Genomic DNA, 16565 nt, shown 5'->3' with positions numbered 1-16565 from the left:
GAATTTCCCTTCCAATGGTTGTCCAAAGATTGTCTTCTCCTCCTTACTGCCTTATTCCTTAGTCAAGATACATAATGATATTAAGTTAGAATAATTTCAACTTTTTTTAAAAAATCTCATTGTACTTACATTGTTATCTTTGATCTGATTAGAATGGAGAAAATTAAATGTGAATCATTTATGCATGGTGATTGCTGAAAATATTAATGTATTTCATCCCTAGGCATGCAGATAATTCCCATGATTTAACCTCTGGTGCAACTGCAGAACCTTCTAAGACCTTCACAAGGATAGAGTTGTTTAGTATGAAAAATTGTGATCCCCTTACAGCAGGAACTGTCTTTTGCTTCTTTTCGTATCCCTGACATTTAGCACTGTTCCTGGCACATACTAGGTGCTTACTAAATGTTAATAGATGGATTAAAATTTGAGGAATGGCCCCAGGAAATGTTGGGCACCTGACCAGTGCCTTAAAACCTGGTCTAATCTGGATTGCATTCATCTGCTCCATGTAGCTTTGATTTCTTTGTGGTGGGTGCAGCTATACTCAGTAGGCATGTATTTATTGTTTAAGTACTTCCTAATGAGGAAGAGGTTGGATGGTCTGAAGAGAAACAAGATTCTTGACCTTCAAAGAAAGAAAATGAGAGCTATGGATATTATTAAGTGAGATATTATTCAGGAGGCATCAGGTGTTTAGTCATTTCAGTTATGTCCAACTCTTTGAGACCCGTTAGGGATTTTCTTGGTAGAGATACTGGAGTGGTTAGCCATTTCCTTCTCCAGCTCATTTTATAGATGAGGAAACTGATGAAAACAGGGTTCACAAGGCTACTAAGTGTCTCAGGACACATTTGAACTCAAATCTTCCTAACTCCAGACGAGTAATCTGTCCACTGTTCCACCTAGCTGCCCCAGGAGGGATTGGAGAAACAAGTAAGTAGTAGTGATGGTGAAAATATGCTTAGGGGTACTGATATGGTTATTTTTCAGTCTGAATAAACAGCAATATAAAGTTCTGTTGTCTTCCCAGGGCCTTTATACAGACATGGGGCCTTCCTAAGACTCCTTAAAATGGATACCTATTTGAACTTCTAGTTATTCACAGGGGCACCTATGACACTAGACAGAAAAATTCTAGAAAGTATTGGCAAGTTTTACAAAGTCATGAGGGAAAACAACAACTGAGGGTCTGTTCCTCACTCCTACCTACCCAGTCGGTCAAAAATGTTTACTGAACACTGTGTGCTAAGCACTCTTCTAAGCATCAGGGATATAAAGAAAGTAAAAGATAGTCCCTGCTGTCAAGGAGTTCACAAGCTAATAGGAGAGAATTTGAAAGTCAATGCTGTACCAACCACCGATGTATCAGATAAGTTGGAGATAATCTAGAGAGAAGGCACTAGAATTAAATAGGATCAGGAAAGGCTTACAATAGAAGATAGGATTTTTTCTGTTACTCTGAGAAATCTAGGGAAGCCAGGAGGTAGAAGCATTCCAGGCCTGGGGGACAGCTACTTTAAATGCTCAGTCTAGAGATGGAGTGTGTTGTTACATGAGCATCAAAAAGCCTAGTATCATAAAACATACAGGTCTTTTCACTGAGAAAGCTTGAAAATCCTCTATTTTATTGAAAATCCATATTTTGCCTTGGAGCATGATATTCAGTTTTGCCGGGTAGGTGATTCTTGGTTTTAATCCTAGCTCCATTGACATCCAGAATATCATATTCCAAGCCCTTTGGTCCCTTAATGTGGAAGCTGCCAGATCCTGTGTTATCCTGATTGTTTTTTCCACAATACTCAAATTGTTTCTTTCTGGCTGCTTGCAGTATTTCCTCCTTGATCTGGGAGCTCTGGAATTTGGCGACAATATTCCTAGGAGATTTTTTGGGGGGATCCATTTGAGGAGGTGATTGGTGGATTCTTTCAATTTCTATTTTGCCCTGTGGCTCTAGAATATCAGGGCAGTTCTTGATAATTTCTTGAAAGATGATATCTAGGCTCTTTTTTTGATCATGGCTTTCAGGTAGTCCAATAATTTTTAAATTCTCTCTCCTGGATCCATTTTCCAGGTAAGTGGTTCTGCCAATGAGATATTTCACATTGTCTTCCATTTTTTCATTCTTTTGTTTCTGTTTTATAATATCATGATTTCTCATAAAGTCACTAGTTTCCACTTGCTCCAATGTAATTTTTAAGGTAATATTTCCTTCAGTGGTCTTTTGGACCTCCTTTTCCATTTGGCTAATTCTGCCTTTCAAGGCATTCTTCTCCTCATTGGCTTCTTGGAGCTCTTTTGCCATTTGAGTTAGTCTATTTTTTAAGGTGTTGTTTTCTTCAGTGTATTTTTCAGTATTTTTTTGGGTCTCCTTTAGCAAGTCATTGACTTGTTTTTCATGGTTTTCTCGCGTCCTTCTCATTTCTCTTCCCAATTTTTCCTCTACTTCTCTAACTTGCTTTTCCAAATCCTTTTTGAGCTCTTCCATGGACTGAGACCAATTCATGTTTTCCTTGGAGTCTTTTGATATAGGCTCTTTGACTTTGTTGACTTCTTCTGTCTGTATGTTTTGGTCTTCTTTTTCACCAAAGAAAGATTCCAAAGTCTGAGTCTGAATCTGAATCCGTTTTCCCTGCCTGGCCATGTTCCCAGCCAGCTACTTGACCCTTGAGTTTTTCACTGGGGTATGAGTGCTTGTAGAGTATAGAGTACTTTGTCCTAAGCTGAGCTACTTGTACTCAGCAAGCTCTGCCACACCAGTGCTCCACCTCCCCCAAGAACCGCCAACCCATCTTGAGACTCAGATCTAGGCAGGCTCTGAACTCCTGCTCTGACCTGCCACTTAATTCCATCCACCAGGTGGGCCTGTGTCCAGAAGCAACTGCAGCTGTAGTTCTGTAGCTGCACCACCTTCATTGCCCCAGGAGCGGTGGCTGAACCGCAAACTCCTTTAACTCTGTCCCTGAAGTTTTTCCCACTAACCTTCTCTGTTGTCTTTGGTGTTTGTGGGTTGAGAAGTCTGATAACTGCCACAGCACACTGATTCAGGGCCCTGGGGCCTGTTCTGCCCTGCTCCCAGTCTGGTTGGCCCAGGCACAGTCCACTCTGGGCCTTGCTCCACTCAGCTCCAAGCTCCTGTGATAGATCTTACCCAGCGACCATCCAGGCTGTCCTGGGCTGGAGCCCTGCTTCCCTCTGCTATTTTGTGTGTTCTGCAGTTCTAGAATTTGTTCAGAGCCATTTTTATAGGTGTTTGGTGGGTCCTGGGGGAGAGCTTTAGGGAAATCCCTGCTTCCCAGCTGCCATCTTGTCTCCCAAAATCTTCCTTTTTGACGTCCTAATCTATCTTGGGCTGGAAGAATGTCTCAGTCTGACCTTTTGTTGACTCTGCTACTCCAGAATTGAATTCGAACCATTCCTTTAAAGTTATTTGGAAGGGAACATTGGGAATGCTCATTTGAGTGCTTCCTCTATACCACCATCTTAACTCTTACCACAGCTATCGTGCTTTAAATTGTGTAAAGTACTTTACAAACATTATATCATTTAGCCCTTTTTGTAACCTTGTGACCCAGGTACCTCAACAATTATGATCATTCCAATTTTACAGATGCATTGAAGCTCAAAGTGGTTAAGCGTCTTGCTTAAGATGAACAAGCTGGTAAATGTTAGACACAGAATTTCAGGAGAACTTCTATATCAACTATACATGTACCTCTGCATAGGATAATGTAAGGAAATGTAAAGGGGTTTAAAGTTGCCTGGAGCAGATAAGTAGAAATGTGTGTGTGTGTGTGTGTGTTCATTTGAGAGTGGGGTGAAGGAATGACAAGCAGAAGACAGTATGTTATGCAGAGAATGTACAGTTTTTGTCCCACTCCACCCTACCCCCTACCACCATTTCCAAAGAAGAACATCCAAAAGGAAACAGACTTCAATGGTGGCAAGAGAGAGTATATTTAGACATATGGAAAATTTTCTTTTCTTTTCACTGCACAACTAGAAGAATGATTTGTTATAGGAATTTGCATATGAAGTCACCACTCTCCAGAGATCATTAACAGCAGAGTAAAGAGGCAAAGAGAGTTTGATAGCTTAGTAGCTGAACTGCTGGAGGGCAGTGACTGTATCAGATGACCTCTTACTGTACCTTCTGGGTCTATGATTCTACATTTCCATGAAAGCAATTACTTTACATCCTAAAACATTACCTTAGGTATAATGAAATATAGGAAATGAAAGCATAGTGAATTTGCATAGATAGCACTCACTGTCATTCAGAGTTAGGTGAACATTAAGTGATCAGACTGCTTTAAAGAAACTTGCTGTCTTTTTAAAATGCACTATATATATACCATGTAGCCTTCAAATGACAGAAGCAGGGAATACTGTCTCTTAGCCCTGAAAATGTTCTTTTGTCCCAGAAAAAAAGCCCAAAAATCCAAAATGATATTTCAGTTTATGATATATAGTGTCTTTCTCCATTTATAAATCATAAGAACTGAATGCCTCAGTACCACTACTGTGTTGAAATTAGATACCTTGAAATGTTCAAGTAGAAGGAAAGACTGTGATTGATGGATACATATGAGCATCATCTTTCCATATGTTCACTTTTTCACAGTTTTAAAGCATAATCATTTTAGCTTAAATTTTGCTGTTCTCCTTACTTGTGGGGGAAATTCTAGATTGAGTATCGTTAAAAAAATAAAAATGGGTTAAAAATATGTATTTTGTAAAGAATTATACCATGTCACTTTTGTCAGCAAAAGTACTATTATCCTATTTTTTAGGGACGACTCTCAGACACGTTTAAGACACAAGGCACATTTCAATATATATTTATATATTATATACAAACACCTGAATTTAGAGGTGAATTTTGTCTGAATTTTTATATGTTAAAATTGTACCTTGTTCTGGTCCCCCTGACTATTCCCTCTCCATTTCTAGTCAGTATAGTAAGTTTATAAATTACTAACATAAAGTAACAATAGCAGGAAACAAGATTGCAAAGAGAAACCTATAAGTTATTTGCAAAGTATGCCAAATATGAAAGGGGCATAATTTACAAATTGCATTATATGTTAACCAAAAATCACATCTTGGTAATATGTGCTGAATCAGTGAAAACCATTTAGACTATGCTATTTGGGAATCTTCATCCTGTAATATATAAATATCAGGTAAATTCCAGAAGACCAGCAGAACATCAAATGGTGCTGCTAACTTTGAGATTACATAGACATGTTAACTTTAAAATTTTACTGACAACTTTGAGATGATTGTGATATGTTATTGAACTTACCCCAAGGTAGCATAGATAAGAATTAGTCTGTTCCCCAAAAAGTCTATAAAAATGAGAGTTCAAACTCCTGTTCCCCAACCCCACGCTCCACCCCACCCCAAGTGATTTTTGATTGCCATCAGGTCCATGCTTCCAAGTGCTCTAACTTTAATCCATGGTTATATGACTGATTATTTGTACCTCTCCCTCCCCATCATCTTCCCACAATTCCTGCCTTCCTCCACCACCCTATCCCATCTGTACCTCTTTTGTTGCTTGTCTCTGTATTTTCAGTAGCATTTGCCTTAATATTCTTTATGCATCATTAAAATGTGATTACAGCCCCATTTCCCCTTGCATTGTGGTCTTTTCCAGTGAGTACCCAAAAAATCAGGTGTGCCAAGTACACATTTCATGATTTCATAAAAATGGTTGACTCATTATACATTTGCAGTTGTCACACTATTTTCTTTTTTAGTAGTATTTTATTTTTCCCAATTACATGCCAGGACAATTTTTAGCCTTTATTTTTACAAGATTCTGAGTTCCAAAATTTTCTCCTTCCATCTCTCCCTTCCCTTCTTCTGAAAATAATAGAGAGTTTGATATAGGCTTTAAATGTGCTATTATATTCCTGTATTAGTCACAGTTGTGAAAGAAGAAACAGATCAAAAGGAAAAAAAAAACACAAAGTAAGTAAAAAAATACTTTAATCTGCATTCAGAGTTTATCTAATCTTTAACTGGATGTTATCACACCATTTCTTGATCACAGTTATTTTTCGATGTTTTTACCCACTCACCCCCAATCTATGGTAAATTTTTTGAGAACATATCATGAGCCATACTTATCATTATATCTCCATCATTTATCACCATGGATAATAACACATACTAGTTCAATAAATGTTTATGGAATTGTGTTGGTAAACAAAATGGGCTCTTAGCACTCATTTCAACCAAGTGCCCTTGAAGAGTTTGGCCTTTGTTTCCTGATTAGATTGCCAGTCCTTAGTGACCTCCTTGCCTCAGGGAAAGGCCTAGTTTACACATGAGTTTGAGTGACATGTTTGGGACTTTTAGAGGCTTTTAGACCACGTGGGTTCAAGTCGCCTCTTTGTGACCATTGTAGGTCACATGGGTGAGTTGCATGTGTGACTCACCCTTGACCCTGAAAAAGATATAAAACCAGGGATTGGCTTTCTCTTTTTCAGGGCTCTTACCCACAGCAGTAGTGGTGCATGTGACTCTGGGCCAGCCCTTGTTATGAGCTCCCAGGCTGAACTTAGATGTTGGTAACTATGAATTGTATTTGGTCTGTCTGTCAATGTTTGTAATTTGTTTGTATTTGCTCCGAAGTTCAAGGTGCTGGCTTCTCCCCCTGAACTAAGTGAGTGATATTTGTATGCCAGATTAAAATGAGCTTGTTAACCCCTTAATGTTGCTTTACTTAGTAAAGCAGATCAAAAGAACCTGGGCTTTTGCAGCGTGCTGGTAGCATTCTTGTTGCTGGGCTTATGTTGGTCTTTCACCCCCACAACAGCTGCTAGCCTGATTGTTGAAACAGGAATTCAACGTATCTTACACACATTTCACATATTTCCTTTTAAGTGTGTTCAAGTCCATTTGTTTTTCATAAGGATTCATTTAGGTCAGGCATCCATGCTCCCAGCTCAACAGGTAGGTGTTCCAGCAACAAGAACACTACCAGCATGCTGCAAAAGCACAGATTCTTTTGATCTGCTTTAGTAAGGAAAGCAATGTTAAGGGGTTGACAAGTTTACTTTAATTCAGCATACAAAGATCATTCACTTAGTTCAGGGGAAGAAATCAGCACCCTGAACTTCAGAGCAAAATACAAAGTACAAACATTGACAGATAGACCTTGTCTGATTCAAATCCCAATGCATAGTTACCAGAGTTTAACAAAGTCCCAGCATGCAGGTTTACAAGCTAGAGGGCTCTTAGCTACAGTTGCCCAGAGTCTTCGCATCATCTTGTGCCACCACTGCTGTGGGTAAGAGCTCCGAAAAAAAAGAAAGCCAATCCCTGGTTTTATATCTTTTTCAGGGTCAAGGGTGAGTCACACATGCAACTCACCCATGTGACCTAGAATCATCACAAAGAGGCAACTTGAACCCACATGGTCTAAAAGCCTCTGATGTCCCAAACATGTCACTCGAACTCATGTGTAAACTAGGCCCTCCCCTGAAGCAAGGAGGCACCAAGGACACCCAAATCTAATCAAGGAAACAAAGACCAAACTCTTCAAGGGGACTTGGTTGAACTAAGTGCTAAGAGCCCATTTTGCTTACCAACACAGTAGGTGGTGGTGGACGTTTTAAAGCCATTTAGAATTGGCAAATATAAAGGGATTGCCATCTTCATCATGGGAGAGAGTTAGTAATAAAAGTTTTTTTGATATACTTAATTAATAAGCATGTTTTGAACATCTTCATTTAATACAAGAAAAGTTTGTTCTGGTCAGATTTTCCTTACTGAAATTAAGAATATCATTTATAGACAGTATTTGAACAGAACAAATGAAATCTAACAAAGAGGGAAAAGCAAACTAAAGATTTTTTTTAAAATGATGTCCATGATTGAGCAATTAAATTCAAAGTATCTTATTTTAACCTTGATTAAATTCAGATGCTACAGTTGAGAGTGCTTTTAGACATCAAGATGCTATGACCATTTTTGCCCAAATTGCTCTCTGGCTATTAAAGACCTATTAAATACCTACTATGGCCCAGGCAGGAATCTGATCATTGGGGCACAAAAAATAAAAGCTAAACAGTTCCTGATCCTATGAAACATCTTCTAATGCAGGGGTTCTTAAAACATTTTGTATGTGTTTTGGGCTCCTTTTACTGTCTGATAAAGACTATGGACTTCTCAGAATAATCTTTTTAATTGCATAAAATGCTTAAACTTGCAAAGGAATGAAATCACATTGAAATACAGTTATCAAAATATTATTTAAAGTTCATGGAGCCCAGGTTTTTGTTCTGTTTTTGTTTTTGTTTTGTTTTTGAGACTGGGTTGGAACAAACATGGTTTCCTCTCAAGAGGAACTTATCAACTTATCTTTTTCCAGATTTTCTCAAGCAATCAGATGTGAAAAGATCTTATTTTGTCTGAAACTTGATGCTTCAGTACCATTTGGAAAAATGTTTGTAACCTATCCTATTAAAATCAAAGTATCTTAAGGACTTTCTATCACCATGCGTTAGTGTTTTGGAAAGGGCATCTAATCCTGCTTCTGATTCTAACTCACTGTGCAGAAGCAGGCAAATTACTGAATCTTTCTATTCCCCAGGCCCTCCATTTTTATAATAAAGGTTTCAGACTAGATCATATTTAAGTTACCTGAATTTAGCTCAAATTTTTTGTAAGACTTTTTAAATTCTTTGTCTGTTATACCATATCCTTCCTTCTTGAGTGTCATCTACAAATTTGATATTCATGGTAATGGTGCCTTCAAAAATAAAGTAAAACAACATTAAGCAAAGACCAGATCTTTTTAGCACCCTACTTTAGAAATCTACTTCCTTCTCCTTGACATTGACCTATTATTGACTAAATTTTAGGCCACTATTCAATGGATCAATCTATAGGACTGCATAGAGGGTTTGTATGCTGGCATATCCTATAGCCATACATCATCATTGATTTTCATCTCTTCTCAGGTGAAGTAAACAACATCACAAGGTATTTATTTGATCATCTGGATTTAGCCACCATGTTTCAACTATCTCGTCTCTGCCCCTGTGGGTCCCTTCTTACATTGGTGAACTCTTTCCGGAACTTCCATTTTGGGATAAAACTCCATTCTTTAGACTTAGTTAACAGGTCTCATCTGCCTGCTAACTCCATCTCTGTGGGTCCTTTATTTCATTGGTGAGTTATGCTTTATTCCTTCCTTGTTCTGCTTTTAACTCTCTTGATATTGCCATCATGACTCGACTACCTTTTCACCTTGATAGTCCCTTATTCCATTGGTGATTTCCTTCTGAGACTTCTAATTTAGGGATGTGCCCTGGCCCATTCCCTTCCTAATTATGCTTCTGATTTTTTCCTCTTCAACACCATACCTCAGAATGGGTATCTCTCTTCAATACCAGATTTTATCTTTTTTTATGTTTTGTTTTCCTTCATTAAAATATAAGCTTCTTAAGGACAGGAATTGTATTTCTGTTGCTTGTCTTTGAGACCTCAGAGATTAGAACAGTGCCTGTCACATAGTAATCATTCAATAAATGCTTGTTGCCTTCCTGTGTGCCCCACAATATTCAAAATACATATCTCTGAATCAATCTTGGATCTCACAAAGTTTACTGTCATTTAACTCACCATTCTCTATTCTCAAAAAAGACAACACAGGAAACCTTCCCAAATGTCATTTTGAAATCAAAATAATGCTAAAAAGGAACTGAAACATCATTAAAAATTTGAGATTATTTTCCTAAAAATTAATTTTCTTTGCCTATAGGTCACATTTTTATGTGAATGGCTAACTTGATTGCTCCCTACCAGAACATCCTTTGTGAAGATATTTTCTCTACATTTTGGCCAAATTCATAGGTAGATGATCCATATGAACTAGAAATAGCTGGGGTATGATCATGGAAAAAGCACTGGACTTGTAGACAGGGGACTTTAAATTCAGGTCCTGTCTTCAACACATTCTAGTTGCGTGCCCTTGGGCAAGTTGCTTAACTTGGCCTAGCCTCATTTTCCATATTTGTAAAAAGGAGATAATGACACTTATATTACCTACTTCATCATCATATTATCTTGATGTGTTTTATAAACATGTTTTTATGATGATTAAAAACAATAAATAAACTTCATGTTTATTAAATTAATACCTGATAAATCTTTGTTGAATTGGATTGGGTCTGAACAAATTTCCTAATCTGCCAGTCTAGTAACCATTTGAAAGTCCAATATATACTATTTTTAGTGTCATGTATTTAGAGTCAGAAGAAATCTTAGAGATCAAATAGTCCAATATTGTCACTTTACAAATGAGTAACTGAGACCAAAAGAGGTCATGTGACCTCTCAGAAATTTCATAGACAGTGACAAAACTAGCATTTGAACCAAGGTCTCCCTGACTCCAAAGTCAGAACTACCTCCAACATCATATCACCCTTCCTTAACGAAGCTGTACTGGCTTTTTTGTGATTACTATATTTTTTTCTATATATTTAGGTTGACCATCCCTTTGATGATAGTTCAGTACTTCATTGGATCCATGATTTCATCACTATAGCTATTCCTCAGTGATACAGAAGAAAAGTCATTCATGACTCTTCAGTCTATATGACTCATATATATACTACACCTACATATTGGGATCTACCCAGAAAGCTAGAGGCCTTAATCTAGGCCTTTTAACCTTTCAAGAGTGTCATTACCACTCATTACGTCCATCTAATATCCTTTTTCTTATTATGTGGCAGCTTACCTCCTTTCCCCCCAAAATACACAGGAATAAAAAGACTGGCCCTGTGATTGCGAGCCCCCTAATTGGCTGTCTGCAAAATACTAACAGAAAGACAACATTGCCTCTCCCTATAATTCGATACCACAACCTATGCAATAGGCATTCTTTTTTTTAAGTTGACTGAAAGGGAAAAATATATACTGTTACAGAGTGTCTTTTAAAATCATATTTTTTTCATTGGAAACTAAAACTAAAAAAAATCTTTAAAAATGATTGGTCAAAGAAGAAATCATAGAAATAATAAAAAACAAATTTCATTAAAGAGAATAACAACAACAAGACAAAATTCCAAAATTTGAGGGATACAGCCAAAGCAATATTTGGGGGGAAATCTATATTTCTAAATGAGAACATCAATGAAATAAAGAGCAGATGAATGAATTGAGCATGCAACTAAAAACACTAGAATAAAAACGAATTAAAAATCCCCAATAAAAGACCTAAATAAAAATCCTGACAATCAAAGAGGTTAATAGAATCGAAAGTTAAAAAACCAAAAAAACCAGAACAAAAAAAGCAACATTGATCTAATAAATAAAACAAGGAGCTGGTTTTATGAAAAAAAAATACATTGGTAAAAATGAAAAGAATAGGGAGGTAGAATCAAGATGATGGAGTAAAGGCAGGGTCCCACCTGAGCTCTCCCCTAAACCCTCCTTTAAGTAATGACTAAACAAATTCTAGAGTGGAAGAAAGCACAAAAAGACAGAGTAAAACAATGTTCCAGCCAAAGAAAACTTACAAAGTCAGCAGGAAAGGTCTGATGCACCTGGGTGAGAGTGGGGCATTGTCCACCACAGGCTGCATCAGTGTCAGCCCCAGGAAACTAGGATCAGTCCCCGGGAGCGACTGAATCAGCAGTGGCAGCTGCTGCTTCCAGAACTCTCAGCTCACGAACAGTAAGGGGTCAAACAACTGGTCAGAAGGAGATTACAAGGGTCTCTTTTCTAGCACTGAGGCAGAACTTTGTTGCTTTGCCCATACCTGTATCTGGGGCACAATCCTGGGTGGCAGTCCCAGGGCAAGGAGGAGCACTAGCAAACCAGAGCTTGTAGCCACAGTGGGGCAAGGACCCTTCTCACAGTTCCAGGGCAGGAAGGAGTGTTTGTGGTCACTCACAGACAAGAGCATGGGCCAGGAGAGTAGTAAGCATACTTCTCCTTACATCATACCACTTTGGAAGAGCTGAAACTTATAGGTCCCTAGAAGTACCTCTGAAAACAGCTGCACAAAACCCCCAAAGCTTGGGACAGTGCCCCCTCCACCCTGGAATCAGAGATCTACTTTAACAAAGAGTTAAAAGTCAAGAAATAGGCTGGGAAAATGAGCAAAGAACAGAAAAAATTCTGGCCTCAGAAAGTTCCTATGGTGACAAGGAGGATCAAAACACATGCTCAGAAGAGGATAACAAAGTCAAAGCTGACTAGGTGGGATTTATACCAGAAATGTTGGGCAAGTTCAGTATTAGGAAAACTATTAGCACAACTGACCATATCTAAAACAAAATCAGTAAAAACATATAATTATCTGAATAGATGCAGAAATACAATACCCATTCCTATTAAAAACACTTGAAAGTATAGGAATGGTTGGAACCTCTCTTAAAATGAAAAGTAGTATCCATCAAAAACCAAGAACAAGTATCATTTGTAATGGGGATAAAAGTAGAGCGTTCTCAGTAAGATTAGGGGTGGAACAAAGATGTCTCTTATTGCCACTGTTGTTCAATGCTGTACCCAAAATGCTAGCTATAACAATAAGACAAGAGAAAAGAAGTTGAAGGCATAGAAATATGCAGCGAGAAATTAAAACTGTCACTCTTTGCAGATGGCATCATGTACTTAAAGCATTCCAGAGAATCAACTAAAAACTAATTGAAATAATTAACAACTTTAGCAAAGTTACAAGAAATAAGATAAACCCAGAAAATCACCAGCATTTCTATATACTACCAACAAAACCCAGCAGGAAGAGATAGAAAGAGAAATTCCATTTAAAATAATGGTAGACAATATAAAATACTTGGGGCTCTACCTGCCAGGATAAACCCAGGGATTCTATGAACACAATTACAAAGCTTTTTTCACGCAAATAAAAACGGATCTAAATAATTAGACAAATAATAATTGCCCATGGGTAGGCAAAACCAATAAAATAAAAAACAGTGTTAATTCTAACTAAGTTAATTAACTTATTCAGTGCCATACCAATCAAACTACCAAAGAATTATTTTATGGAGATGGAAAAAATATTAAAAACAATTCACCTGGAAGAACAAAATGTCTAGAATATCAAGGAAATTAATGAAGAAAAATTAATGAAGGAAGGCAGACTTGCAGTAGTAGATTTCAAACTATATTACAAAGAAGTAATAATAAAAAAGTGGTACTTACTAAAATAGAGTGGAGGATCAGTGGAATGTATTAGGTACACCATACACAGTAGTAAACGATCATAGACATCTAATGTTTGATAAATCCAAAGATCTAAGCTCTGGGGGTAAAAATTCATCAATTGACAAAAATTGCCAGGAAAAATGTGAAACACTTTGTCAAGAACTAGGTATATACCAACATCTCAAACCATATACCAAGATAAGGTCAAAGTGGATAAATGATTTAGATGTTAAGGGTTATATTATAAACAAACTAGGGAGAATGGGGAAAATGTAATCGTCAGATCTATGGATAAAGGAAGAATATATGACCAAACAGGAGTTAGGGAGGATTGCAAAGAGTAAAATAAAAAATTTTGATTACGTGAAATTAAAAATCATTTGCACAAAGAAAACAAATATAGAATTTTTTACAAGGAAAACAGAAATCTGGGGAAATTTTTATAGCAAGTTTCTCTGTTAGAGGCCTCACTTCTCAATTATAGATGGAATTGAACCGTACCTATAAAAATAAGTTCAATTGCCCAGATGATAAATGGTCAAAGGAAAGGAATAGGCAGTTTTCAGAACAAGAAATCAAAGCTATCAATAGTGACATAAAAATGTTCTTAATTGCTATTAATTAGAGATATGAAAATTGCTTGTCCTTCACTCTCACAGAGGACCAAAATAACATTACTATTCTGGGGTCAAGGTACATTGTATCCAATTTTGAATGATCAGACTAATATGAGCTTGGAAGAGTCTACCATAAATGAGGCACAAATAACCCACATGAACATTTAGAGTGGAGATGTCTTTAAATTTGCACATCTTGTGTTTCTTTTGAGCTAATAAAATTCTGCTTTGCTCATAGAGCACAGTGCCTTCTTTAATTGAGGCATGTAATGCTGGACTGTCCTGTGCCTGTGCCTTCCATGTCTCATAATTGATTTCAGAGTTCTCCAGAGACACCTTGGGAGTGTCTTCGTATCACTTCTTCTGACCTCCACGTAAGCACTTGCCTCTTGCGAGTTATTTGTAAGATAGCCTTTTAGGAAAACTTACGTTTGCCATTCAACCAAAGCAGCCAGCCCATCAGAGTTTCCCTTTCAGTAGCAGAGTTTGAATGCCTGGCAGTTCAGCTACAGGAAGAACTTCAGTATCTGGTACCTTATCTTGACAGGTGATCTTCAGAATCTTTCAAAGAAAATTCAAAGGGAAGTAATTCATTTTCCTACTGTGGCGCTGGTATGCTGTCTATGTTTCATAGTCATATAACAATGAAGTCAGCACAACAGCTCTCAATACCTTTAATTTGATAGGCAGGCTAAAACTGCTTCTCTTCCACACTTTCCTTCAGAGTCCCAAACGGAGAGCTAGCTCTGGCAATGTGTGCATCAACCTCTTAATCTATGTGGATATCCTGGGAAAGTATAGTGCTCAAATAAATGAACTTGTCCATAGTATTCAAAATTTCTCCATTTATGTAACTAATGATTCTGTGTATAGGTGGTGTGATGCTGGCTAGCAAAGAACCTCTGTTTTCTTAGTGTTAATTCATAGGTCTAATCAGCACGAGCAGAAGAGACTAGATCCATACAGTGTTGTATGCAGCTTTAGAGGGTTCATTTAGTGTATAATCAACTATGAACAAAAAGTAATGCACCAAATCTCCAACCACTTTAGTCTTGGCATGTGGCCTTTTTAAGTTAAATAATTTACTATCAGTGTGGTAGCTGACCTTGACATTCTCGTCCTTGTGGAAGGATGTCTGACAATATCACTGAAAACATCATGCTAAAAAGTGTATGAGCATGTACACAGCCTTGCTTCACTCCATTGATGAGTGGGAAAGTATGAGAGTATCATACAATATCCAGAACCATGCAAGCATGCCATCATGCAACTGACATACAATACTGATGAATTTCTCTGGCCAACCAAATTGTGCCATGATTTTCCACAAGCTTTCATAACTGATAGTATCAAAAACCTTCATCAAGTTGGTGAACATTATATTTAGCTCCTGGTTTTTCTCCTGAAGTTGTTGGGCAGCAATATATTAACCATGCCTTGGCCCTTTCTGAAGCCATTTGGCTCTTGGGTAAATGTTCATCTTCCAGTTGAAATATCCGCCAATTAAGGAGGATCTTGGCAATAATTTTGTCAGCAATGAGTAACAGAGAAGTCCCTCCTGTAATTGTCACAGGATAACCTGTTTTCCTTTCCTTTGCAGAGATGGAAAATAGAGGCATCCATGAACTCCCACTGCATAGCCTTCTCTTATGATATAACCGGGAAAATTTCAGTCACCATTTGTGTGAGCAGTGGGCAGCGGCTTTGTAAATCTCACCTGGAATAAAGTCAACACCAGACATTTTGCCACATGAGAAGAGACTAATGGCATTCCAAACATCTTCTTCAGTTGGAAGTTTGGCTAGAAAGGGATTGACTTCAACCTGAGGTACACAGTCAGTGGCTCCAGTATTGATTGATGATAGTCTGTTGAGAATGCTGTGGAAGTGTTCAGCCCATCCCTCCAATGTCATGTCCTTATCACTAATCAATGTGGCACCATCAGCATTGTGTAATTGAGGTCTACCATAGGCCTTTGGCCCATAAATAGTCTTGAGAACATCATAAAAGTGATTTGGATACTTACTATCAGCATAAAACTGAATTTCATCTGCCTTCTTACTGAGTCAGGAATCCTAATCTCTCTAAGCTTTGCTTGCACTTTACTTTTGGTGGAGTTAAATTCTACTGTCTTAGAGATGGATGAACTATCCTGCTCCTAAACCCTATGCCTATCAATTGGGACATGGCTGAACAAGTCATGGCATATGACTCTGATGGAATATTATTGTGCTATAAGAAATGACAAGCAGGATGGTTTCAGAAAAACCTGAGAAGACTTATGCGAACTGATGAAAAGTGAAGGGAACAGAACCAGGAGAACATTGTACACTTTAACTACAATAATGTAAGGATAATCCATCTCCAAAGAGAGAACTGATGAACTCTGAATGAAGAAAATGTCATACTTTTAAGACTTTCTTTATTTTCCTTGTTTTATTTTTGCAATATGGCTAATGTTGAAATGTTTTGCATGACTTCACATGTTTAATTGATCTCAAATTGCTTGCCTTTTTAAGGAGCTTGAATGGATGGGAGACAGAGAAGGAGATAATTTGGGACTCAAAATTTTAAAAATGATTGTTAAATATTTTTAGATGTAATTGGGAAATATATGATGAAATAAAAATAAATTTAAAATGATATTTTGTATTCCAAGGCTTCATTTAATCAATAATTTTATTTAATACTTCATTTAATCAACTTCACCTTTTCAATATCTCACTAATATGTCCACTTTTGTTTTCTAAT

General features: G+C 37.4%; 1 protein-coding gene across 1 annotated transcript in view; it reads left to right on the top strand.

Annotated features, from left to right (window-relative positions):
* The window catches only part of LOC118854829 (60S ribosomal protein L10-like), a 48994-nt gene that overhangs the window by 11502 nt on the left and 20927 nt on the right, over positions 1 to 16565 (top strand). Inside the window, exon 3 of the mRNA XM_036765053.1 lies at positions 11602 to 11700. Coding sequence (XP_036620948.1) covers positions 11602 to 11700 — 99 coding nt within the window. The remainder of the gene's footprint in view (positions 1 to 11601; positions 11701 to 16565) is intronic.

The sequence above is a fragment of the Trichosurus vulpecula genome, chromosome 6, assembly GCF_011100635.1.
Source record: "Trichosurus vulpecula isolate mTriVul1 chromosome 6, mTriVul1.pri, whole genome shotgun sequence".
In the NCBI taxonomy this organism is placed as follows: Eukaryota; Metazoa; Chordata; class Mammalia; order Diprotodontia; family Phalangeridae; genus Trichosurus; species Trichosurus vulpecula.
This window is presented reverse-complemented; position numbering and strand designations above follow the sequence as displayed.